This window comes from Tyto alba, unplaced genomic scaffold (assembly GCF_018691265.1).
Source record: "Tyto alba isolate M040663 unplaced genomic scaffold, T.alba_DEE_v4.0 Super-Scaffold_9, whole genome shotgun sequence".
NCBI lineage: Eukaryota > Metazoa > Chordata > Aves > Strigiformes > Tytonidae > Tyto > Tyto alba.
The window spans coordinates 32,309,570-32,334,576 of NW_024881330.1; the positions used below are offsets into that span (position 1 = coordinate 32,309,570).

At 40.7% G+C, this 25,007-nt stretch overlaps 2 protein-coding genes across 5 annotated transcripts in view; one reads left to right on the forward strand and one right to left on the reverse strand.

The window, feature by feature from the left end:
• The first annotated feature begins 1,579 nt into the window (after positions 1-1,579).
• IL7 (interleukin 7) lies at positions 1,580-16,529 on the forward strand. 2 transcript variants are annotated; one of them, XM_033007976.2, is made up of 5 exons: positions 1,580-3,587; positions 7,871-8,013; positions 11,541-11,627; positions 13,020-13,172; positions 14,612-16,529. In XM_033007976.2, the coding sequence occupies exons 2-5, from the start codon at positions 7,945-7,947 to the stop codon at positions 14,762-14,764; spliced, it is 462 nt and encodes a 153-aa protein (XP_032863867.1). In that variant the 5' UTR covers positions 1,580-3,587; positions 7,871-7,944; the 3' UTR covers positions 14,765-16,529. The 2 variants fall into 2 exon arrangements, with proteins under 2 accessions (XP_032863867.1, XP_042642236.1); XM_042786302.1 differs by lacking the exon at positions 1,580-3,587 and adding an exon at positions 4,037-4,347.
• Positions 16,530-18,380: 1,851 nt separating this feature from the next.
• ZC2HC1A (zinc finger C2HC-type containing 1A) overlaps positions 18,381-25,007 on the reverse strand; it is a 36,202-nt gene continuing 29,575 nt past the window's right edge. For 2 of the 3 annotated variants that reach the window (XM_042786123.1, XM_033007931.2), the window contains 2 exons: positions 24,787-24,894; positions 18,381-24,097 (listed from right to left, as the gene is read on the reverse strand). In XM_042786123.1, the coding sequence (XP_042642057.1) occupies positions 23,911-24,097; positions 24,787-24,894 (295 nt within the window). In that variant the 3' untranslated portion in view covers positions 18,381-23,910. Of the gene's footprint in view, positions 24,098-24,786; positions 24,913-25,007 lie in introns of all 3 variants that reach the window. The other variant, XM_042786122.1, reaches the window with a different exon arrangement.

Sequence of the window (25,007 nt, forward strand, 5' to 3'; positions counted from 1 at the left end):
GTTTCAGCACACACCCCAATGACAGGACAAATGATCTGTGCAGAAAAAGAAGCAATGGGGATTCAACAAAATGGGTGTTCTGGTGCAATGACAAAATTAAGTGCCTTGGTCTTGCTTAAATACAGCAGATTAGACCTTCCCAGACCTGAGTATCAACGGGAGTTTTGGGTGCACAATAAACTCATCTCCAAATCCCAGTTAAGTAGGGATCTTCTTGTGGTTTTGGTTTGTTTCGGAGAGTGGGGCAGGAGGGAATATGTCTCCTCTTCCCTCCATCCCCCATAGTTGAGAATAATTTAAGGACCAGGCACATTCATTCTTAAAAGTAAGAACATCAGTAACAGTGGCCTGAGTTGCACCAGTTTGTGACAACTGCAGCATGGACATTTTACTCCAAAATAAAATTTTAAATTAGTTTTAATTTAATTTAAAATTAGTTTTCAACTAATTTTAACCAATAATACAATTATTCACTAATGGCACTGTAAGTTTGCAAGCAGCCTAAAGTCAAATCTAAATTCATGAGCTAAAGGTCTTTTCAAGTTGACAAACAACAGCTGCAGAAAGACAGCAGCATTCCCAGAAGTACTCAGTCTTTTGAGAACTGAATCTTAACAAAAAGTCATGTGCTTTGCAATCATGTAGCTACCCAGGAATACTGGTATTCCGGTGGAGGTTATTATGTAGTGCCAAAAGAGCTGCTTGTCTAAGGATAAATTTGACCAGGTCAGGAGACAATTGGATCTTTAAATTTAAACTTGTTTAGAGAAAATATCCTCAGAAAATGTACTGAGCAGAATCAAGGAATATGTTCATCCATGAACAGATAAAGTTACTGGTGCCTTTCAGGTTGTTAGCAATGTAATTTGCAGTACCTTCTTTTGCAATTTTAAAAGTTGTTTTTGAAAGCATCATAAAAGAGAGAACTACACACATTTGCATTAATGCCCTGCATTAGACTATGTCTTTCCAGAAGTGGATTATCTAGAATTTTACTTAAACAAATTATTTACATAATAAAGCCAATATTTGTCTTATTAAGACAGACAGCCCTTTAAATTGTCAAGGTATTAAAGAGAGGTGGCACACCTAATGACTGGGAAATTCTACAGAAATATTTCAGTTTCGAAACTCTCCCCAAAGGTTTTACGCACAGCCCCAGTCAAGATGCAGCTTAATTCAATTCCCAAGAGAGAGCTCGCTTCCTACAGCTCGGCACCAACTGCGTTTCACAAAATGGGCAAACTGGTTGCAGTTGTTTAGACTAAGTATGTCTCGGGTAGGATAAACTTTTATACCTTCAAGACTCCTTTCATGAGTTTTTGATTAAAACGGGCTGTTAGGAAGATATTCATACAATCAGTCTTCAATTCTTTCTTTTAATATTTCAGCTGGTTGGTTTCTGTTCTTTCTTTAAGAAATAGGCAATTACGTCTGCTAAACATAGTCTTCTGAAGACTTGCATTTGATCTTTCTGCAGGTAATCTTTTCAGAAAAAAATCATTGCTAAATCACTAAAAGAAGTACTTTGAAAACAAAGTACATATAATAATTAAAAATATTTTGAAAAGCACATAAATTTAAAATCAAAGCTTGAATATTTAAGCAGCTTTCACACACAAATACATAAAATAACATCAATATCATAAGCGTATGCCACAGTATGACCAGTTAGGACACATAACAGTAATTAATTTGGCTCTAAATACGTGATTAGGGACAAAGTATAGATCACGCCATCTATTTGTCACTTTGACTAAAGAAAAAGTTCCACATACATCGAACAGACAGACTCTTCATCTTCTTAAAAACCAGCAGACAAGACCCTGCCACTACCGAAGAAAAGAGCAAAACTCCTATTAACACTCCAGCATCACCTTTCAGAGCCGTGTTCCCGTTAACATGTAGAGCTACTATGCTGACTTCTTCCATCAATCATGTTGATTTTTAAAAATTTAAGTTGATGCAATTATTAATCTTCCTGACGTTTCATCCAGAAAAGTAACATAATCAAAGCAAAGTCTTCCTTTATATTTACACCCTGACAATTTACTAGCATCTGCATAAAATACCTCATTTTGTGAGCACACATGTGCTCTTGTAAGAAATTTGAAGAAGTACTTGCTTAGAAGGAAGATTGATCTTGTGGGTATGGGTTTGCATGACTGGAGCTTTACAGTGCAGCTTTTTCAAAAGCTTTGGGTTTTGAAAGTGTAGCCTCTAAGTGCCGGACCCTAGAAACAGCCATTCATAAATTTGTTTGCATAACACCAGGTACTATTCCCCCCAAAGGAAGAATCCCGTGGCATTCTCTGACCTGCACACACCAGCAAATTCAAATGTGCATGGAGGGATGCTTTTAGACAGTATTTGGCAGAAGAGGGAAAAGAAGACAATAAATGAAAAAAAAAAAAAAAAAAAAAAAAAAAGAGTGAGAACCTAAGACACATCTAAGAACCAGATCATGTAGCTATTAGTGAGGCAAAATCCTTGTCCAAATGGAAGATTTGAGCCATCCATCACATCCAGCCTGGCACACATCAAGGGAACAAGCAAGGACTGGTCCTTGCTCTTTGTATGGAGCTGTGTTGATATCAGTCACTATCCCTCATCCAAACAGTACGGTAGTGACATGAAATTATTACTGAAGTCAACCAGCTCAAAGCTGAAAGCGTGGAAAACACCCTCACTCTTGAACCTTGCCACAATACTTCTGAAGAAGGATGAACTAATTTTTTCCCAAAGAAAAACTTGTGAGAAATGTACACCCAATCTAAAGCAGGGTGTAGTCCAGAGAGAAGTAAAGAGGGTCAAGTACCACCTTGTATGTGAAGTGGCACCATTCCGCTATGAGAGAAAGGGAGGAAACGATCCCGAGCAGTCTACACCTTAACCAACTCCATATTTGCTCCTTGACATTTGCACCCCCGTATCTAACTCCCCTTATGAGAAGGGAGAGGGGCTACGGAATCAGTTCTCTGTGCCCGTGCAGAACAGGAAAAGTGATGCAGAACTCAAAACTCAAAAAGTATGCTGGGTGGGAGATGTGAAGGGGATGCTACAAAGACATTTCACACCCTATTTTATTCCAAGCCTTTTCATCTGCACCAAAGCATCAATTTTTGTGTTCTGAATTTGCCTAGAAAACCACATCTGGCTACAGCTCTGAGCTCTGTACGCTAAACCACCTTCATTCACTTTCTTTTCTTGATCGTCTCAGATTTCGCAAGATGCGGGGTTTTTTTGTTGTTGTTTTTTTTTTTGTTTGTTTGTTTTGTTTTGTTTTGTGGGTTTTTTTGTTTGTTTTTTGTTTGTTTTTGTTTTGTTTTGTTTTGGTTTGGTTTTTTTTGGAGGTGGGGGGCGGGATGGATAGCGAAGCGTGGAGAAAACCATCCACCTTGCGCTTTTGACCTGATGCCAGCAGCCCGGGGTAACCCTCGACGGGAGACGGAGCCCTCTCGGCAGTCCCGCCCCCCCACGACCCACCCAGGGACACCCGAGCGAGCGATAGGGCACTGCGGGGCCGCTCACGAACCAAGCCTCTCTCCTCAAATTAAGCGACTCCAGAACGACGCGGCTGGGGTTTGGTTGGTTGTGGTTTTTTTTTGTTTTTTTTTTTTTTTCTTTTTAAGGATTTCCTCCCCGCGGATGAGCGGCTCTTTCCACGCTCACTGCCAAGGTCCATCCTTCCCTCCCTGGCCGCGCACACGGCACTGGGCGTGTAGCCGGGGCTCTATGTAACCCCCGCCGGCACGGCACGGCCCCGCCACAGCCGCTCCGGGCCGCCCGTGGGGAACCCGCCGGTTCCCGCCGCTGCCGCGCTCCTGCGGGGCCGCCCCGGGACGCTGCCCACCCGCGCCCCGCGGCGGAGCGGGGATGCCCCCTCCCCGGGCAGCCGGCCCGCCGGCCGCGCCCGCCCCGCCGCGCTGAGGCCGCGGAACACCGAGGGGCGGCGGCGGCGAGGTGAGGGGGGGGGGGGCGGGGGTGCGTGAAAACCGGGCGGGGGGGGGGGGGACACAACCGCGGCTGCGGAGCGGAAAGTGAAAGTACCTGCCGCCGGCGGAAGCCCCATGGGAAAAGCCGAGCCCGGCCGCCCCGCAGCCGCCTCTGACAGCTCCGCGCCCCCCCTGCGCGGCAGGCGGGCGGCGGGGGGCTGCTGAGCCCTGCGCGGACCTCCGCGGATTCTCTCTCGCCCGAGCCCCCCCCCCCCCCCCCCCCTCCCCTCCTCCTCCAACCCTGCGCGGCGCTCCGCGGGTTGCAGCACCATGGGCGGGACGGCGCCGCCACCATGACCGCGGAGCCGCCGGCGCAGCTCCCCGCCACCCTCCCCGCGGACCATGTTCCATGGTAAGGAAGGAGCGCGCACCGCACCGCACCGCACCGCACCGCACCGCACCGCACCGCGAAGCCGCGCGGGGCGCCCCGCTTCACCTGCTCCCGGGCCGGGCCGGGCTGGGCTCCGCCGCGCCGCTCCGCGCCGCTCCGCGCTCCCGGCCGCGCTGGCTCCGCGCTCCCGGTCCCGCCGCCTCGCCTGCAGTGGCAGCGCGGTGCCGCCCGGTGCCCTTTTAAACCCGCGGTGACGGCGGGGGAAATTCCCAGTTTTGCTTTCTATTTTTTTTTTTTTTTTTCCCCCTTAGAATGAAAGTAAAAGCGCGCGGTTCCCATCCCACCCGCTGCCGGGAAGCGGGGCCCGCGGCTGGCAGAGGCCAAGCGGGACGGTGAGGGTGCGGGGGGAAAAACCTGCGGGGAAGCATTGCTCCCCTCCGCGGGGCGCTCCCGGAAAGCCGCCGGGGCCCCGGGCCGGCCGAGCCCCGGTTCCGCGGGGGGCGGGAGAGACCCGCGGAGCCGCGGCGCGCCCGTCCGCACCTTTGCAACGGCTCAGCCGTGCAGAGGGATCAAAAAAAAAAAAAAAAAAAAAAAAAAAATCGCAAGTTTCCCGCTTCCCCTCCGGGGTTGCGGGCTGCGGAGCGGGGCCGGGCGGCCGGGGCGGAGGGGTTGGGGGAGCGGGGGGTGCCGCCCGGGGAGGTGCGGGTGCGTTTTGGGGGGGGGGGTGGTCCCGCGGGCGCGTTGTTGCTGCAGGGAGCCCGTGGGGACCGGCCCGCAGCGCCCCTCAAGTGCAAGGGCCGCTTCCAGGCATCATGCAGAGGAGGGGGTTTCTAATTAAAAAAAAAAAAAAAAAAAAATTAAACTAAGCCAACAAACCTCCCCCCCCCCCCAAAAAAAAAAAAAAAAAAAAAAAAACAAAAAACCAAGCAAACAAGAGGGGCTTTTTTACATTTGGAAATACTGGAATACTAACTCTTCCCAGCTTTTGTGGGAGAATTTTTTGGGACTTTCCAGATACGACTTACGCGTTTTGGGGGAGTTTACTGAAAGGATGGGGTATTACCAGTAATACACACTCCCTTGCTTTTGAAGGGCTGGTTGTATGGTACGCTATCCATTCCACTTCTGTGGAAGTTACCTAACTTTAAGAAAAATCCTTCCACTTCTCAGACTAAAGCTCTTGGAAATATTTATGACACTCGTCTAATGGGTTCCAGAGGATTCATTTAGGAACATTTGAACAGGTTTCATCATGATACTGCGATGGGTCAAGGGATTTCATGGGTGTGCAACATCTCTTTCAGAATTATCTGCATTGATTCTGTAATTTCCTCATATAAAAAAGGTTCACAAGCCGTGCAATTCAGATAGGGTAAAAATCAAAGAAGCAACTTTGCAGTTTTCACCTATCTTATCTCCACTTGTTGCTGGACAAACAAAGTTGTAAGTGATGGAGTCTGTTAGATCGATTTTAATTTAGAAAATTGTTAGTTGTGTCTTTTGAAGCAGCATATCCAAGTTGCTTGTATCACTTACATTAAAACAAGCACTGCAATCCTTTTTTTTTTTTTTTTTCTCTGGAGTCAAGAGGTGCAATAGTTTATTGGAAAAATGTTGTCCTGTAATTGAGTTCTTGCATTTTTTGTAAACTTCTTCTAAAATATTAAATCTCAGTCCTATAAACTGACAATTCCCTTGGCACAGATACAGTTACTGTAGAGATTTACAAAGGTAAAGCCGTGTGGAAGTCAGATGTCCACTGGGAGCTTGAAGATTAGAATAGGTCCGCCTTACCTAGTCTTTGTATTTACTACATGTAGGATCCATTTAGGATCCATTTAGCTCTTCAGGATAGATTTTTGGAGATATTGATAGACCTCAGTTGATCAGTAACTGAAAAGGTTGGAAAACTTGGTTTTCGGGCCATCAAATTTCCTATTAAAATTTGGCAGGCAGCTTGCCACAGGAAGAATTTTGGAATTCAGCTTGTACAGGTAGAAATTTGCCAGTGCTGTTTCTAGGACAGAGGTATACATCACAGCATGTTCACCAGTAACCTATCAGAAAAAAAGGCTTTGGTAGTCAGGAAGAGTGGGATGAATTCTGCTTCGAAGCAGCGGTGTGTGTGGGGGGTGGCTGGGACGGGCTCTGCGGGGCTGCGTTTCTCCCAATGGCGAAGGAACATGTGGTGTGACTGTGGTTCTTGCATCACAGAGATCAGGTAGGTCAGTAAGGATTCTGGTCAAGTTTCGTTGCTTCCTTCTTAGTTATTCAAGATTTCTGTCTGAGGCTGGGATTTACTAGTGACGCCCAAGCGCAGAGGCACCCACCTCTGAGTGCTGGACTGGCTGTACCCAGAGCTCCCACCCTCGCCGGAGAGAAGGAAAGTAGCAGCGAGGGTCAGGGCATCCCTTCTGCCTCCCCTGGCAGCAACCCCACAGCTACTCTGTGTGCAGCTGTTGTTCTTACTGAGTAGCACAGATGGGTGGAAACAGCTCACACTAGTCCGGGAACCTGCTGTGATCTTTGCTAATCCTCCAACCTAAATTTCTAGCTCAGTTTTGGGTTTGTTTTTTTGTTTTTTTTTTTTTTTTTTTGTTTTTGTTTTGGATTTTGGTTTTGTTTTGTTTTCTTTTATTTTCTTTTCCCAAATCTTCCATTTCAGCATCATCCTAGCCAGTCTAGCTGTAGGCCAGAGTCCAATTATGAGTTTCCTAATCCAGTTATCCTGTACCCAGTCTCCTTCATTCCCAGCATGAGGCCAGTCACATGCAGTCTCCAGTTACCCTATCAGTCCCTCCAGGCTCTTTGGGTATTTTGGTCTTTTCTCTCTGCCCATCCTCACAGAACTCATATTTTCCTGGATGTCATTCAAGGACAGATGACCAGGGGTCTCAGCAAAGCAAGACGGTCTACCGAAGGGAGAAACAAAGTGTGGGGCAGTGAGATTTGCTCCAAAAGATTGCAAAATACTTGCAGAGAAGGGTGTGTTGCTGGCTCATCTCACGTGGTGGCCACTAGTATGGATTTGTACATTTGGTCAGCCTGAAAATGTGTTTAAACACACTTTTGATGTAAAGCTGTGTTTGTGGGCATTTACCCATTTTTCATATGATGAATTCTACAATTAGGATGAGATTCGGCTGCAGATTAAGACACTTGAATGTTTACACCTATTTGACTAAGACATTTGTCTACATATGTACTAGGTGGTTATGGTCCAACTGTGGTCAATGGAGAGACCTTGTCAAAGCTTGTATTGAAACCTAGAGATGAATTCAGCCCAAGTAGACACAAAGTGGCTAGTCAGCTCAATAGCTGGAGGCTCTTAAACCCGCTGTTTGAATAATCCTTGACTATAAGGGAGTTTAGACACCCAAAGAGTGTCTTAATCCGGAGCTGAATCCTCCCCTCAAGGTACATGTCATTTGGTTGTTCAAAGATCCCTTTTAAACTATTTTAACAGATTGCATAATTTATTTGCTAATACAGCATACACTCTATGGCATTTAATCTGTATTTAACTGCTCTTGTTGTAATCCAGCCTTTTTTAGATCTACCTTCCGGGTTCTGCCACTGCTCCTTGTTCTGTCTCCAGTGAATTCATCTAGTTGTGCAATGGGAAATAAAACAACCGAAATCCGTGTGAAGTATGAGAATATACTAAGCCATGACATCAGTGAGCTGGTAGGTAATAACTCTTGGGCTTTCAAAAACTGTTGATTATTTTTAGATTACAGCAAATAATAATAATTTTTAAAGCTCTAATGTTAAAATATGATAAAAGACCAATTTAAAATCACACATTATCCTGGAATGGTGGCTTTATTTGAGAGGGTGCGACAACTCAGTCTCTTTAAAATCTCTGAAATCTGTAGATGCTGCCTATTTGCATGTACAAATACAGTGGTACATTTATTTGTGCCTGTGCACCATGTAGTTAGACACATGTACCATTTGGCCCTAAATGGTGTAAGATATTACTATAAGAAGTACTCTTTTCTGAAGTAATTTCATGACTACTTCTGTTTATATCTTTGTATATATTTGTTCTACTAATTGTAGACTTACTGACTGATGTTGACCATTGAATACAAATGCACAGAGGAACAAAATTCATACAACAGTAAAAGTTTCTTTGTATTTTACTTATTAATACATCTTGTTTAGCCAACAATCAACTTTTCTAGATAGCAGCAGAGAAAAACTCAACTTTCTCAGTTGTGAATGTCCTTCATTATGGCTTTATCAGCCAGATTTATTACAGCTTTGCAAAACAGTATCATAACATTTTACTTATCCATGCCCAAAACCTACCTTCCAACTCTTTATATTGAATTATTAACAATTAAATTAGTCTGTCAAGAACACTTTCATGAGAGAAAGTACTTTCCATAGTTGGATTCGCAGAGGCATTTCTACGAAAATGGGATTTTTTCTGACAGCTTGTCACTAAATGAGAACTCACCATTCTGTTGCAGTCTTAAGATCTATTTGCATGACATACAAGTGATATACAGTGCTTTTCCAAAGCTGAAAACAGGAGCCATTATATTTCTTCACACTTAGGATCTACCATCCTTCTTCAGAGCATTATGCCGGTGATTTCCAACCTTTTTCTACCAAGACATATCAGCCCTCATCTGGAAACAAAATACCTTTAGGTTCAGGGAATGACCATTTGATCTTCAAAAACATTCTGATCATGTTGTGTTTGTTCAAATTACGAAGAGAGAAGGGTAGTTCTCCATAGATAAATGACCTTATCCTGGACAAGGCACCGAAGTTGGGGGAAATATTCATTGCCATATTAGAAGACATAAGTAGCCCCTTTAGTCTGTCGTCTTGTTTCTGACAAAGACCAGTGCTTCCTAGAGAACAACAGTAAACCCTCTCGGTGAGCAGTTACAAGATAGCTGACCTGTAAGAGAAAACAGTAGGACAGGAATAGCAGCGTCTGGGACGCAGATCCCACTGCCTTCCTGTGGTGGAGGCCCATGAGGCACATCACAGCTGTGCTGGAGCTGCAGGGCCAGGGAGGCTGGGGAGGGGGGTTCCTGGGCTGGAGGTGGCAGTGCCTTGCCACTGCCTAGTAGCAGGATGGAGTTTGATGCACTTGGTGCCTCAGGGTGACATCAGGGATTTGAATGGAGCAATGCCATTCTTCCAGATACATTTTGAAAGTCTTTATCTTCTTTATTGTAATAAATATTATACAGGGGTTTTTTAGGAGATAGAATTTTTTAGGAGACTGTATGAGAACTAAAATTGTTATCCAAATAAAAAAAAAATAAATAAAACCTTAATGAATTACTGTTTGTGAAAGATAATGGGAATGTACTGAACTTTGAAGCTTCTATTTCCTAGAACAGGCATTCACAGGTAACTACCGTGCAAGTTTCTTCACTTTCCTGTCTTTATTTTTCCCAGTTTAGGAGAGATTAATTTGTCTTCTATGTAAAATCAGTGTAGCTTTACCACTATAACCTAACAGCAAATCTTATGGACAGTGCTTTTTGGGTGAGAGCAACTGCCCACTAGACACTTTCCTGCAATTGCAGAGCCAAAGTCAATGACTTTCCGTCCCTCAGCCTGATATTTGGGGGCAGTAATGGAGAAGACTAGTGAGTTATATACTAGACCTCCATAAGTTAATTTGGTTTTCACTAATGCCTTTTCTGACGTCAGGATTTCCCATACGTTGCTTTAGTCACAGCCAATAAACTGCCTTCAGAAATGGTTACTGTACGTCACACTAAAGATGGTCTGAGGAAGTCGGTGAGAAAGGGTAAATCCCTTAGCAGTTAGCAAATGAAGCCACAGATATATAGGGTTTAAGTTGATTATCTGTTTATTTATTTTAAAAACTTGGTGCTGTGCAACTGCAGCAAAAATTCATTCTGTTGTGGTACAAGCAGTGATGTGCATTACCTTCCAAATGTTTATGTTTGTGAGGTTTTTTTGTCAGTGAATATTTGACTCCCTAAACTCTTGGTTTAAAAAACACTTCCTCGATGAAGTTCTATTCATCTTGGGTGAACTTCAGTTCAGGGTGAAATAGAGGCAACGCTATACAAAAATTTGCAGAAAATCTTTAAGAATTTAGTTGTCTAATGTGTTCAGATGCATGCCTAAGTGAGCAGATCTAACACTAAATGTCATGAGCATTCTTTTTAAAACCCCTTCTGGTTGTATTAGGTTATCTGGATACAGGCCGAAGAAGAAAGTGAAGGAGTTTTGTTGAGTTGGGTTCAGTTGCCATCTTGATGAAAAGCATGAAAGTAGAATTAAAAAAAACCCCAGAGAATAAACCATTGATAAAAGATTATGGTCACGCAAAGGGAGCAAGTGGTATTGCTTAGTCCATCTTTTCTTAGTGCATATGCAAAGTGAGTGCTACAATCTTTTTAGATGCCTGGGGCATGTATTTACCAAGACAAACATTGACAGACATTGTATTTGATGTCTGTGGAAGATTTAAATATTTCTGAATGTTTTAAAATGCCAAAGAACCAAGTAGTTTGTTTAGAATACAAAGGTTTAAAATTAATAGATATGTGTCCATTTCTGGGCTCCCCAGTACGAGAGAAATATGGAGCTACTGGAGAGAGTCCAGCAAAGGGCCGTGAAGATGATGAAGGGACTGAAGCATCTCTCCCATGAGAAAAGGCTGAGAGAGCTGGGACTGTTCTGCTAGGAGAAGGCTCAGGGGGATCTTATCAATGTGTATAAATACCTGAGGGGAGAGTCCACAGGCCCAGGCTCTTCTCAGTGGTGCCCAGGGATAGGACTTGGGGCAACGGGCACACACTAAAAGCACTTTTTCACTGTGAGGGAGACCGAGCACTGGCACAGGTTGCCCAGAGAGACTGTTGGAGACACTCAAAAGCCATCTGGGCATGGTCCTGGGCAACTGGCTCCAGGTGGCCCTGCTTGAGCAGGGGGGGTGGGACCAGATGACCTCCAGAGGTCCCTTCTGACCTTGTCCATTCTGTGACTCTATGTGATTCTGTGAATAACTTTAGAAATTGTAGGTGGACTGGGGTTTTCTTTGCCTGCTTGCCAAGGAAAAGCTCAGGGTTCTACACTGACCCTGCTATGGCTGAGGAGATGCTACAGAACAATTTAGTGTTGACATCACCAGCTGTTTGTGAGAAATTTGGCTCACCTGATTAAATGTACTTCCATGTTTAAACATATATGATATTTTACAGGTAAATAAGTCTGCAGAGTATCGTGACAGGTGCTGCAAGAATAAAAAACATGAAAATAGCAAAGTGTTTTTCTGCAATGATACTCAGGTAAAATTTAACTTCTCAGAATTTATTTTAGACAATACAAACTCAGATGGGTTCTTTGTACAATCCAGTTCCTGAATAACATATTGTGATAGAGAGTAATATTACCTTTTAACAATCAAATAATGATATTTGGGGTTGTTCCTTTTTTGAATTGGGTATCACACAATTTGTCAAGTAAATTGATATTTTTAAAATTAAAATATGAAGCAATTCTATATCCAATAAATATATATATATATATATATATATATATTTGCTATAGAGATTCTTTTATATTTTTAATCCAAAATAGTACAGAAAACTTATTTTATCTTGCCAGTGGAAATAAACATAAAAATTTCCCAAGATCTGTTTTCTTTTTTCTACAGAAAAACATATTAGCTAAGCTTTTCACTTCAGATGTCAAAGCTTTAAAAGTAATAGTTTGGGCAGATGTCAAATGACAGTGTCATGGTTTATCCCCAGCCAGCAACTAAGCACCACACAGCTGTGTGCTCATTCGCTTTCCCCGCAGTGGGATGGGGAGAGAATTGGGAAAAAAAAAAAAAAAAAGTGAAACTCATGAGTTGAGATAAAGACAGTTTACTAGGACAGAAGAGAAAGGGAAAATAATAATAGGAATAATAATGAGAATATACAGAACAAGTGATGCACAATACAACTGCTCACCACCTGCTGACCGATGCCCAGCCAATCCCTGAGCCGCCGTGCCCCCTGGCCAACACCTCCCAGTTAATATACTGGGCACTGACGTCCTGTGGTATGGAACATCCCTTTGGCTCGTTTGGGTCAGCTGTCCTGGCCGTGTCCCCTCCCAGCTTCTCGTGCACCCCCAGCCGCCGCTGGCAGGGCACTGTGAGAAGCTGAGAAGTCCCTGACTTAGTGTAAGCGCTGCTCAGCAACAACTAAAACATCAGTGTGTTATCAACATCAGTGTGTTATCAACGTTATTCTGTCCTAAACCCAAAACACAGCACTGTACCAGCTACTAGGAAGAAAAGTAACTTTATTCCAGCTGAAAGCAGTACAGACAGAAAACACAATTGTTAGCTGTTGCTGCAGATTTTATCATGACTTGATAAAAGGACTGGCTCCAGAAATCATTAATTGTTTTCCTAAGTGCATCAGCTGATTTCATTACGGCTATGATTTCTGCCTAACATCCTTATGCTATTATTATTACTACTACAAATCGATCCTTTAAATATTTTGAAGAGATGGCAGGTAGGTAGGTCAGATTAGTCATGTATTCTTTTGGAAAAGACTGGCACTATGAAAGCTAAAGAAACTAATGGTAACTGATGGAGCTTTTTTTAAAAAGACAAAACAACATTATAAAGAATTAATGGCTCGCAGACTTTTGAGGATGTGTTTTTCTTGCTCTCTTTACAGGAAATAGAATCACTACAGAGTATGGCATGCAACATGCTCAGATTCTTTCATAAGCAAAAAATCAGCAAAGACTTCAGATGGAAAGCAGCATTAGTCTCATGTGGGACATTACAGGTTCTGCAGTGCAAATGTGAAAGACATAAAAAAGAAAAGGTGAGTGGTAGCGATGGTCTACAGTTTATTGGAAGTGTGTGACTTACTCCTTAGAGCTCTTCCACACAGACTATCGTATCTACCTCTCGAAGGTAAAACTATCATGCACATGTTGTACTCATGACGAATTTTGTTCTATATAGCGTATGTCTTGTAATAGACTTTAAGCCCAGTGCAAAGACTAAGACAGTGATGTGGAAATCTATAGTGAAGATACACGTTTTGGTTCAGTACTGAAACATCAGAGTTAATTCTCCAGTAAAAGACAAGGACCACACTTGTGCAAAGAACTTTTCTAGTGTATAGAATCATAGTTATTACTTCTCATTGGGATTCTACTGTAAGGTTAATGTTTAATTTGGTTTGTTTCAACAATTAGTGGGAGTTTCTCTCCATAATCCCTTGGATCTTTACTTTAATCACAATATCTCGAACTCAACAAGAACATTTAGATACGAAAATATTTGGATTTTTAGTCATTGGCAGAATCTGCTCTTTGATGTGTCACTCAAATCTATCACAATGATTTACAGCCCACCCTAGCAAAGGAAGAGTTTTCTGTCAAGTGTGGCTCACAGTTACCTACTGAACACAAAAATGTCAAAAAGCCTCCCCATAGGCACCATATAATTCTTTGTGATTGGCTTAAATAGTTGGATTGAAATTGCATTTGCTTCATTCTTTTTCTCCTTGAAATGGAGAAATTCTTATAATCTAGGACCAGATTTTCAAAGCCATGCTGGTGTCTATATTTTGCTCATCTACCTGTGGTGAACCCGACGTTTGCCTTACCGTAAGAGGTGCCCCAGCTAGGTCATGCAAGTCAAAGAGTGTCCCCCTTGAAATTCCCGCCTAACCTTGTGGTTGCCAGGTTTTATTTAAAGACCAATTAAAGTAATTTGGTAAAAATCACAAAAGTCCATTGAACAGGGACAAGAACCACAGTACTCTTGTCTCTGGATGAGATCCTGAGCACCACCAGGCCACAGCACCAACCCCTGGGAACAGGTCTGTCTTGTTCCACCAGTCTCAAGGTACCACACACGCAGCCATACCTTCCTAAGCGGGGCTCACAATTTAATTGACTTCGTTTTTTTCCAGTCCCTCAAATAATGGAGGTTAAATTTTAAACCACTGGCAGAGGACATCCATGTTCTCAGTTGCACACACCGGTTTCGGCTGTCCATGTTTGCTGCGTGCTAAGGCTGCCTCCTGCCAGGCCGGCGGGCAGGGGTGGCAGCAGGGCTGTGCTCAGAGCGAGAACGTCCGAGGGGTGCAGGCCGTGCACGTTTCGGGAGTAGCCCAGCTGTCTGGCCTACTTACCACCCAAGGCACCTCCATTATTTATTGAGAAGTAATGGAATCAGTTTGTTTCAAAAGATGTCTATAGGAAAAGAGTAAGCGCTTCGCAATTAACAATACAAACCGATCTTTTTCAGGTTTGCGCGCAGGTGAATACACATAATCAAGAAGTTACAGATACAAACCAACAGTCCAAAAAGAAATGTAACCACGAACTCTGTGAACTGAAAGAAAATATATATAGCCTTCGATCCTGCTGGAATAAATTTGAAAAAATAATTTCCAGGTGATTTCAGGTGAATCCTGCTCTCTCGAAGTGGCATTACTTGGTGTCTTTGCATGTTATATGCATTCTTCAAGTAACTCTGCTTGCTTATATGAACACTTTATGGCAGAATTCTGATGAAAAGCTACTGTACCTTGTTCCTGGAGATGGAATAAACAGAAACGGCTAAAACAAGCTGCTGAATTCCAGGAAGTGAAAATAAAAGACCAGCATTTTAAATAAAGAACTCTGCAGAAGGCTGTGTCCCACCTTCGTGCCCTGGAAACTACTTTGAATTTTCCGATCTTTCGAGTAACTTTGTAACACCATCATAAGAAAGCAATCTACTTACGTATCTACTGCAATTTCTAAAAACCATCTTAGAAGCAGCAGGTGAAGAAAACAGTATGGAAAAGTAGCTGGTTTCTTTATATAAAACGCATTAAGGACCAGAAGGAGCAATTTACCAAACAAGCAGCTGATCTTGGGTCTGTTCTGCTGATGCAATGATGTTATCAGTGTGGGTATCTAATGGGTCTGCAAACTGATTTAAGTTTGCAAAAACAGGTAAAAAGGTTAGCTTTTGCAAAACTTAGAGAGGGTACTGAGTTTTGAGAGATGTAGCATACTTCTACTGGCTGAAGTAAAGGCAAGACAGCAAGACTGGTGGTAGGTGAAAAAAGCAGATGCCTGAACATAAGTTTGTTCAGCTGCTGGGAAACAGCACGAGCCTTATGTATTTGGTTATCCTAGAGTCAGCTGCAGGAGGAGCTAGAACTCCTTACCTTCGGATTGTGATTTCTTATATGCAATTTTATGTAACGTGTTTAACATGTTAGACGAAAATGACTTAAAATGTGTGAATATGTTCAGAGAATAATATATTGGCATTTAACTAATGAAGTGTTCATATTTAATTTTGGATAAATAGAAGTATTTTTATAGTTGTTTGTAAGTCTTTTGCAGTTTCTTACTTTGATATCATAACTCCTTTGGTAAATAAAATATTTGTCTTCTATGGAATTGGCCTGTTGAATTTTTGGGTGTCACTACTTATTTTTTAGCTTTTTTTCACAGCTAGTCATTAAAAGCACAGCTAGTAATGTAACATCCAGCTGCTTGGGACATCTCAGTATAAAATATCAATTTCTTAGTTGCTTGTAAACCTGGCCACTTTAGGTAAACCTTTCCATACCAGATATCTGCCTTGGACTAAATACTTAAGGAAATCTTTAGTTAAGTCAGCCTGTTGTTTCCTGGATCAGAGCAAAGTAACAGGTATTGGTTTATCTGTGCTAAAAGAAATCTTCCATAGAACTACTCTGAAAAATTTTTGGTATTCAGTACAAAGACCTGAAAAAAACAGTGGGATGTGCTTCAAAGAACTGTATAGATCTCCTTTGACTGGAATAAAATCCCTGTACTGAATCCATGAAACCCAGTGTGCCCTACTGGTAACGGTGAGGGAACTGTTATGCTTTCCTGGAACACGTCCTCTCTGATCCCCCATCCATTTATGGTGAAGAGACTTCTTGAGGTAGGAGTAGTATCTTTGTAAAACTGTGATTGAGACTTTCACATATTCTCTTTAGCTCTTGATGTTACGAGATTGCAGCTAACTCCAACCACTGAAAAAAATCCAACAAACCCAACCCATAACTCTTATGTCATAGGAAAAGGAAACAGGTTTCCCAATATCATACTGCAGATAAGGGAATGTAACCACTCATGTAAAGACTTCTCTGGAAATCCCTTTGACTGAAAGAAGTCCCAGGAGTCTGAGAATTAAATTTGTCTCTGAGACTGAGGAATAGTTGAAAGCCAAGATTTATTTCCTGTTAACCACTTGGCAAGGAAATGTCAGTGGGAATTTAAAGAAAAACACAGAGATGCAGTATTAGCTACTACAAATCTGAAAGTTCAGTCAGATTAAATGACTTTAGCAGCAGTCTACAACTTAAATCTTGAGGCAAATCAAGCAGTTTCAGGCATATCCTGGGGAACAGACCAAGATTAGATCCAGAGCAGAAATTTTAACTGATTATGAAATGGTGGGGTTTTTTCTGATTGCTTCTCTTGCTAGATACCCTGCCTGCTGGATTCTTGTTGCCAAATTTCCTGAGTCACCACTTACATGCAAAGACTTAACTGTTAAACACAGTCACTTGTGCTTTGATTTGTTCTGTTTGAGAACCTTCTCTGGTCTCTCCCAAAATTACAAATGTGACAACAATAAACTTCTGTGCAGGAACAGGTGAAGGATTGAAAACCTTGCAGGGTATCACCTCCACGCCTACCTCCCTGCCACTTCCATTTATCTATTTATTTATTTACTTGGCCACAGCAAAGGAGTAGGTCAAAACCATGATTTAGAAAGACATGGATTCTATGGAAAGGTGTCAAGGGAAAACAACTTAAATATTTAAATTAGTAAAAATAATTTTAGCACTGTTATTGCACTGGATTATGAGAAAGCAGGAAGGGGTCACTAACACCTGGGAGCAAGATAATGTTGCACATTTCTAACAGCAAGAATGAGTTAGGTGCTCTGTGGTTTATAATGACAAGGAAGAATTTCTCGTGTTTAGGACGCCAGATCAAGGCCACTAGAAGAGAATGTTCAAATCTCACTTCACACCATCAAACAGGTGTTTACAGCTGTAGTTCTTTAGCTGAAGATGCAGCAGTAAACCTCTCCTGGCCGGTTACGTTTCCTTTCAGTTCCATCTCTTCAGCTTTGTGCTGAGGCAAAAGAGATGTTGGCTTTATGACAGGTTTCATCCAGAGGCTACTTATTTTTTTTTGGTTTTCTCCTACTATCTGATTGGAATGGTTCATGGTGAACTAGAATAAAGAGGAAACTAGCATGAGGAATATGATGGAGTATCAGCAGTGACAAGTGATTTTGCAGGCTCTTGGCACATAAATGAATTTCATTGAGAATGAAGGGGAAACCTATCTGCCTTCCTCCAGAGAGGGTGTGGTGAAGTAAACAAAAGAGCCCAGTAGGACGAATCTTCCCCTAAAAAGCAGAAAGAAAAGAGGAATTGGTCTCTACTTATCTGTATTTAGCTAAAAAAATCAGGAACCCAAACCCTTATTACGATTTCTGCTCACATAAGTGAACTTCACAAGAAAAACACAACTTCTGCTTTTTTTCTGCTTAATCATTTCATCAACAAAACAATGTTCTAACTTCATGAACAAACCCAGATCAAGCTTAGATTATATAATTTATGGCCTTATTAAAAAAAAAATATTTAATACAGGTATCATTGTGAATCACAGTGATAGGCTCTGTAGAAACTAAACTCTCCATAGAGTTGTGAAAAAGAAGAGATACAGAGTTATCTTTATATAAGCAGATCACAGTGATTTAAATATTAAATATCAGTAGAGAGTATTTTTCAAGGTGACTCATCTGGCAAGTCAATTAAAAGAAAACTATCCTTTGAAAAGAATAGCTAGGAGACTCCCAACCACGAGGAGACAACAGTGGATGGTCCTCGCATCACATCTGGTGCACTTGAGACCAAAGACATCACAATATTCATAAGGTTGAAATTATGTTACTTATCCATATGCTATTTTATTTAAGGCAATTTCACATTTGGCTACAAAAATGTATGCATCACAAAAAGTTTTACTGGCATGTTCACTTTATTGTTATGTTAACAGGTGGCAAATTAGAACTAGGTGGTGATTTACGTTTATTAATTAAAACAGAACTGACACTTTAAAATAAACATAATATACCAAATAAGATGCAAACAGTCCCAGGAATTCTGCAAAAAAACACTGGATGGTCACAAACACACATATTCAATGTACTGAGGGGCAAGGCAAACATAATAAATGCAATGCTGACAAAATTAATCACTTCAAACACATGAATGAACACTTCATTTAAAAACATGGGACATCAACAAATAAACTTATGAAGATACATATTAAGTATCATATGAAGGATGAACACCAAGAGTTAGAGCAATCATGTAAAGTAGGTACTGTAACAGTTGTGGAATACTCAGCACTTTACAGATCAGACCCAAATCCATTCGTGCTTATGCCAGAAATCCAGACACAAACTATGATAAACCATGCACTACTACTAAGAACTTAAGTTCAATATTCAGCTATATTAAACTGAATATTTGATTTGCTAACTCAAAAGCTAATGTTCACATTGGAGAAATACTATATCCCTATTACTTTTGTAAAGTAGAAACACTAATTAAGAGAAAATCAGAGTAAGCTGTTTTCTGGCAACATGAAAGGGAATGGGGCTAAGTAGGATCCTCCAGAAATGTGTATTCTGGAATGACATAAAAAAAAAAAAAACCACCCACCCCACCAAACGCAAGAGTAATTTCTTATATTGTGAACACTGGAAAGAAAATACCAATGAAGTAACTGCTGAATACATCTACAGAATCTTTTACCTAATATTTCTTTCAACACCACAAGTAGGTAACCCAAACTTTACTCAGCAAGTTGGAAAAAAAAAACAAAACAAAACCATCAATAAAATCATCACAATTTGGAATGAGCTGTACTGCACTTGAAAGGCAATAAAACTACTTTCACCAGAATCACCAAAACCAATTTCACCAAAGACGAAAATTCTACCCTGTCATACAACCTATATAATTATTCATAGCTTAGTCAAACTGAAAAGAATTAAAGCTGCAAAAAGTGCTCTTACAAACCACAGTTTTGTCAGCCAGGATTAAAAAAACCCCAACTTGTAACAAGTTTGTTCTTTGCACATATACAAAGTCTATGTGATGGAAACTAGCACTTCTTGAGAATTTAGACATAGACAATACCATTTCATTTTATACTCAGACTAATGACGTTGCCTACATCAGTGTGCACTGCTTCATACTTTGTTTATTAGCATTTAAAACTACTACGGTGGTATTTCCTTCCACTGATCCCAGAAGCACGCATCACGAAACTGTTCTCTTCGCACACCGCATTTCAGGCACTGACTCTCAGCTGCAGTGGCGAGTTAGAACCTCGCCTCTCTCAGATGACCGAGGACTTCGCTCGAAGACTGGGTCAGATCTTAGAACACGTTTTGGAGGTTCTAGCCTGGAAACCTCGCTGCCTGCGGGACGCGTGGCAGCGCTCCGGCGGCCCGGCCCGGAGCACCATGGAGAGCTCCCCCGGGCCCCAACCCCCGCCGGGGCCCTCCGCCAATCCCCCCGGCGGGGCCGGGGGCTCTTCGCTGGATTTGGAAAGTTCTGCCTCAATGTTTGTTCCACAGGTACAAGCTGGAAGGCTGGCAAAGCACCTCCTCCTGCCCTCTCCCCTGGAGTGGATGTAAGACTGAGGGGAATTACCCCTATAACCATGGAAGTTGCTGTATATTTAGAGATTCCAGTTCTGAAACTACCTAGGGAGTGAGTACCATGCATAAATATAAACCCGTGCAAAATACATCATATAAAGATTAAGCCTTATGCTATGTTGTTTTTACTACCGAAGCTGGTATTTTTCATTACTCCATTGCATTCACATCAGTATAGTCCCAATGATACCACACTCCTTTCTGGCAGAGATGTTCCTTGTATAACAGATATTCACAAAAGCAGAATGGGAATGCAAACACCTCCAGGCCAGAGATTAAAACCAGCCTTCCAAGTGTTTGTTTATGCGGAATTTTACTTTTTTTTTTTTTTTTCCCCCTCTTAATTTTTTCAATTGACTAGAAGAACTATAGTAGGCACATTAGGAAGACAGAGTGGCAGACAGAAAAAGAAAACCCATCAGAGGGTCAGACATTGCTTTCATGATTTCTATACTAATCACATCAATAAATTTCACTTTAAGTGGACAGTAACTACATTAGTCTACAGTCTGTGGCTTCACAGTCTTCCAGTAGCCTTCAGTCTTGTTTTGTATCAACTCTACTTTGGTGGAACAACTTTTTACACTTGTGTAACTTGGGATTGCTCACAAAATACATGTGTCCTCACCACCCCACCCCCCACATATATTATATATTCATACACATAGAGAACTGGAAAGACAGATGCTAAATGGAGTAATCATCCTAATTTTACACATGAACTCTAAGGAATTTAGGCTTTTAAGTTAAATATCTGTCAACAAGGCATCCAGAAGATGACACTACTTATGTTTAGACTCATCAGTGTAGTGCATCACCAGTGCATAGTAGTTTATCTAGGGGTTCTATCTTCACAATTATCAATATTTTAATTCTTGAAACATTTTGGAACACTCTCGGTATATGTATCCATGTTTTTTTCTCTCATGAAAATGAAGGCATAAAGGAAAGGGAAGAGGGCTAAGGCAATAGGGTTTGGATCTAGGTCATTAATAAATTACAATTTGGGAACTTCCTGACATATGCACTGTACCTAAAGATGCAAAATTCAGAGTACATCTCCCTTGATAGTTTATTTTTATTTTAAATACAACACATTTGTTTCCCATAATCAGTTTTGCAGGGGCATTATAAAAACAAATCTATTATTTCCTAGCAAACATTCCACTGAGATGGAATTACAGTGATCCATGCTGATAATTTCTGTAATACAGCCTGTGGTCTCCAGCATCAGAGACTTTAGAAACCTATGTCATTCAGTAACAAAGCCAGTTGATAAAATGGAAGCATACTGGGCCTCTGATAGTCACACTATGCAGTAGTAAACTGCAAAGTCAGTTATACTTTCATTATTTGCCTGTGTTTGAATTTACAATAAACATGTACACATTATCCAATGTTACTAGCAACAGTCACTTATGTTTCATAAGACCTTCTTGTAAGGCCAAATTAAAGATTGGGAAATCTTAAGATTTGTCTTTCAGTTCAGGTTATTCCTGTGTCTAGTTCTTGCTATAAATCATAAAAGTGAAAATAAAGTAAATGACGTGTCACTCAAGTAATTTATTAAGTGCTGAAATGGAAGCAAAGAGTTACACAAACAGCTGAAAAAGCAGAAATTATGGTAACTGTATGTGGATTGATTTGAAACTAGGAAACCTGCCACTTACACTTCAAAGGAGAAACAGGCAGTATGTTTTTCCTACAGTTACAGCAATCCTGGGAAACCTGGAAGGTACTTACTTCCTTACGTCCTGATCAAACCTATTCTGGACTTGTGCCTTTGCTGATGGACACTCAGCTTGCAATCATTCTTTCTGCAGACCTCCACAGCCTAAGCCCAGGGCAAATTTTCTAAAGCAGACTTACATACAGAAAGGATGAAGGATTCCAATTTTTCCAAGCACAGATACAAACATGCCAAAATATGGATCGTAGAACCTAAACTACCTAGAACATAATTTGGCTGAGATTTGTCAGTTCTATCATACCAGTCATCCATCCTACCATGCTCAGTAGCCAGTTTACGCAAATTAGAACAAGACTACACTGAGTGAAATATAACTTCTAAAAATAATTTTGTATCAAAAGTGTAAGACAATTCCACACTATTGGACTAATTCTAAAACACCAATAGTTTGTGGCCTGCAACACGACTACATCAAGTCTCTTCAACCTCTCCTCCTCCAAGACTGGTACCTGCTTCGGAGATGTGTCTTCTTCAATCATGCTTTCTTCAAAATTGGCCCCACTGATAGAAATCACAAGCTTTGAGAATGCAAACAACGATTGGAATACTATCATGAACACTACATTATGTTTTTCGTAAGCTACAAAAAAATAATATGAATTGGTGTTTGTGAGCTGAAAGTAAACATATCTGACAAAAAGAACATATTTATTGTGGGAAAGGCACAATTAAGTTCTTTCAGATTGTTCTTTCACGCATAACTAAAATGGTGCCAGTACTTCAAAGCAAAACGTCACAAAAATTGCCACATTCAGATACAAGTTAAGTGATTTGGCTTGTGAATGGTTTTAATATCCTCTGTAATTTATAAAAAAAATAGTAACAACTTCCAGGGTCTGACCCTTCTCAACGAATTAACATGAAGTCAGTTACTAACTTCAAGAGGCTGCTTGTTCAGAGCCCAAGAATACACAAAATTGCAAAAAAGCTTGTAATGTGTTAACATATAAACCTATGGAGCACGGTTACTCCACTATGCACTCACATGTAAGGTGTGTTATTTGCACAGGAATCAGAATAAAAACCAGTCACTACTTACATCAAGTTCTACTGCTCTAATAACATAGATTTGTATTGAACTCTTTTGTATTTGATAGATCAAGAAGGTTGTTTTTAAAACAAGAGTTCAACATTTAGGCAGGATAAGCACAGACTTTGTCTCTCCTTCAGGAACTCAGGGAAGAGAAAAAAGGAGCAGGACCTTTAGAAACCTTTAAAAGACAAAAAGCACAAAACTTCTAGATATGATAGTCATGGTGAAACAGGAGGAGGAAGATAAGTATTTCTGAACAAAAGGAACTTAATAAAATGACTATACCATATTTGTCCTTATAAATACATAAAAATATTAACATGTTCTTACAGGAAAACAACATAAAAAGCCACAAAAAAAATCTTGCTTTTTTTCTTACATGTGAGCAGAATTTTCAGGTAGTTTTTCCACTTTGATGCTTTAAAAAAAAAAAAAAGAAAAATCCTAGGAAGTAGCTGGAAAGTCCAATTAGGATATTAATGTTAAGGAGTTTAAAGGGATCCAGACTTTTCTCACTTTTAACTAGGAATTTATAAGGAGTTGCTCACGTTGTTTTCATTTAGAACATAGCGCATATATGTAACTGTCCCATATGAAGGAAATGCCTCCACAGAGAAACTTTTGAAGTCCAAGTTTTTCATGACTAGTTCTCTATGGGTAAGTATTATCCTACGTAAGTGATTTAAATAATCCTTTATCTAGTAGGATTTACAAGAAAAATAGCATTGAACCACTTCTGCTACCTAAGTTACTTAACACATTTTTACCTTAATTTTAAATATTTCCAACAGAGATTAAAGAGTATTTCCTTGAATGGCACAGTTTTAAGTATCTGCTATTTTTATATACAGTATATATATTTGTTTATAAATAACTGTGTAACCAGAAGATTGCACTCAGAAAATTACAGTATGATGTTTCAACATGTTTGCAGCACGAAGTCTAACTGGAAGGAGTGCTCTAGCTTTCCATGCAGCAGTACGTAGTGGATGCTTCCAATTTCTCATCTTCTTTTTGCTTTTAAGAATGTGTTCACACAACCATTCTTCGAATTCCACACTCACAGCAAAACTTAGCCCATTCCACTGGATACCTTGTTCCACATTCATGGCAGAACTTTGATAACTGTACAGGTGAATTTCCTTCGCTGCATTTTGAACTTCCTCCGTTGACTGAGGATGGGTAGTCTCCACTGTCATACCCAATTTTACCATCAGACCTGAAAATCCCCAGATAAAGAACATTCTCTGTAACTCAGTTCAGTGTAACTTGATGCAAAACAATTCTAATCCTTGCAGTGAATTACTGCTACTGTCATTGTCATTTTCAGGTTTATATTTCCTATTTATCTACAGTGGTATACCTTCTAACTCTACCCAGACTCCCCTACTTCTCTCCAGATACCCACCTTCCCTGCATGAAAACAAAAAATGTCAACATTTTAGGAGCAGGATCAATTATTTGATTCACTAGTTAGATGAACTGCAGTGTTTGAAAAATTAAAACTTAGCTTGTCAGGACAGCTAAAACAGCAATACAATTTTTATCCTACCCTTTAGAAGGGCAGACAGACAGTTTGTATGCTTAGCATGCAAATTTAATTCAATTTCAAATGAACCACTAACTTCCCATTTGAAAGACGATTCACTTTCTTTTAACAGCTCCTAAGAGGTTTTTGACATTTCTAACACTGTCTTCTGTGCACATTTGAGACAGCTGATGACAAAGGTGTTCTGTTAGATGATAAATATGCAAAACATATTGAGTAACTTAAACATGCAAAATAATATTGACCATGAGTTATCTATTAACTACAGAGAACAATGTTTTTCCCAACTTCTTTTGTAGTAAGTACTCCCATTTAATAAAGGTTCTATTGCTGACAAAATCCACAAAGTTAAAAGCTACCTTGAGTAACTGTCTGAACTGTTAGTTTTTCTTTTGTTTGTTAGAGCACCCGTGCTCATGGTTCTTGCCACACTAGGAGGGGTAGATGTCCGTGTTTTTGTTGCACCTCTAAAACAGAATAAATAACTGCTGATTTATATACACACAGAAATATATACAAGAATATGCATTTACAAATGTTATATTGCAAAAAGTTAGTTCAACTATCTACACATCAATTA

Excerpts from the sequence above, each read along its gene's own strand:
- IL7 (XM_042786302.1), top strand. Across the intron at positions 8,014-11,540 it reads GCCATGACATCAGTGAGCTG|GTAAATAAGTCTGCAGAGTA; the intron begins GTAGGTAATAAC and ends GATATTTTACAG. Across the intron at positions 13,173-14,611 it reads AAAGACATAAAAAAGAAAAG|GTTTGCGCGCAGGTGAATAC; the intron begins GTGAGTGGTAGC and ends GATCTTTTTCAG.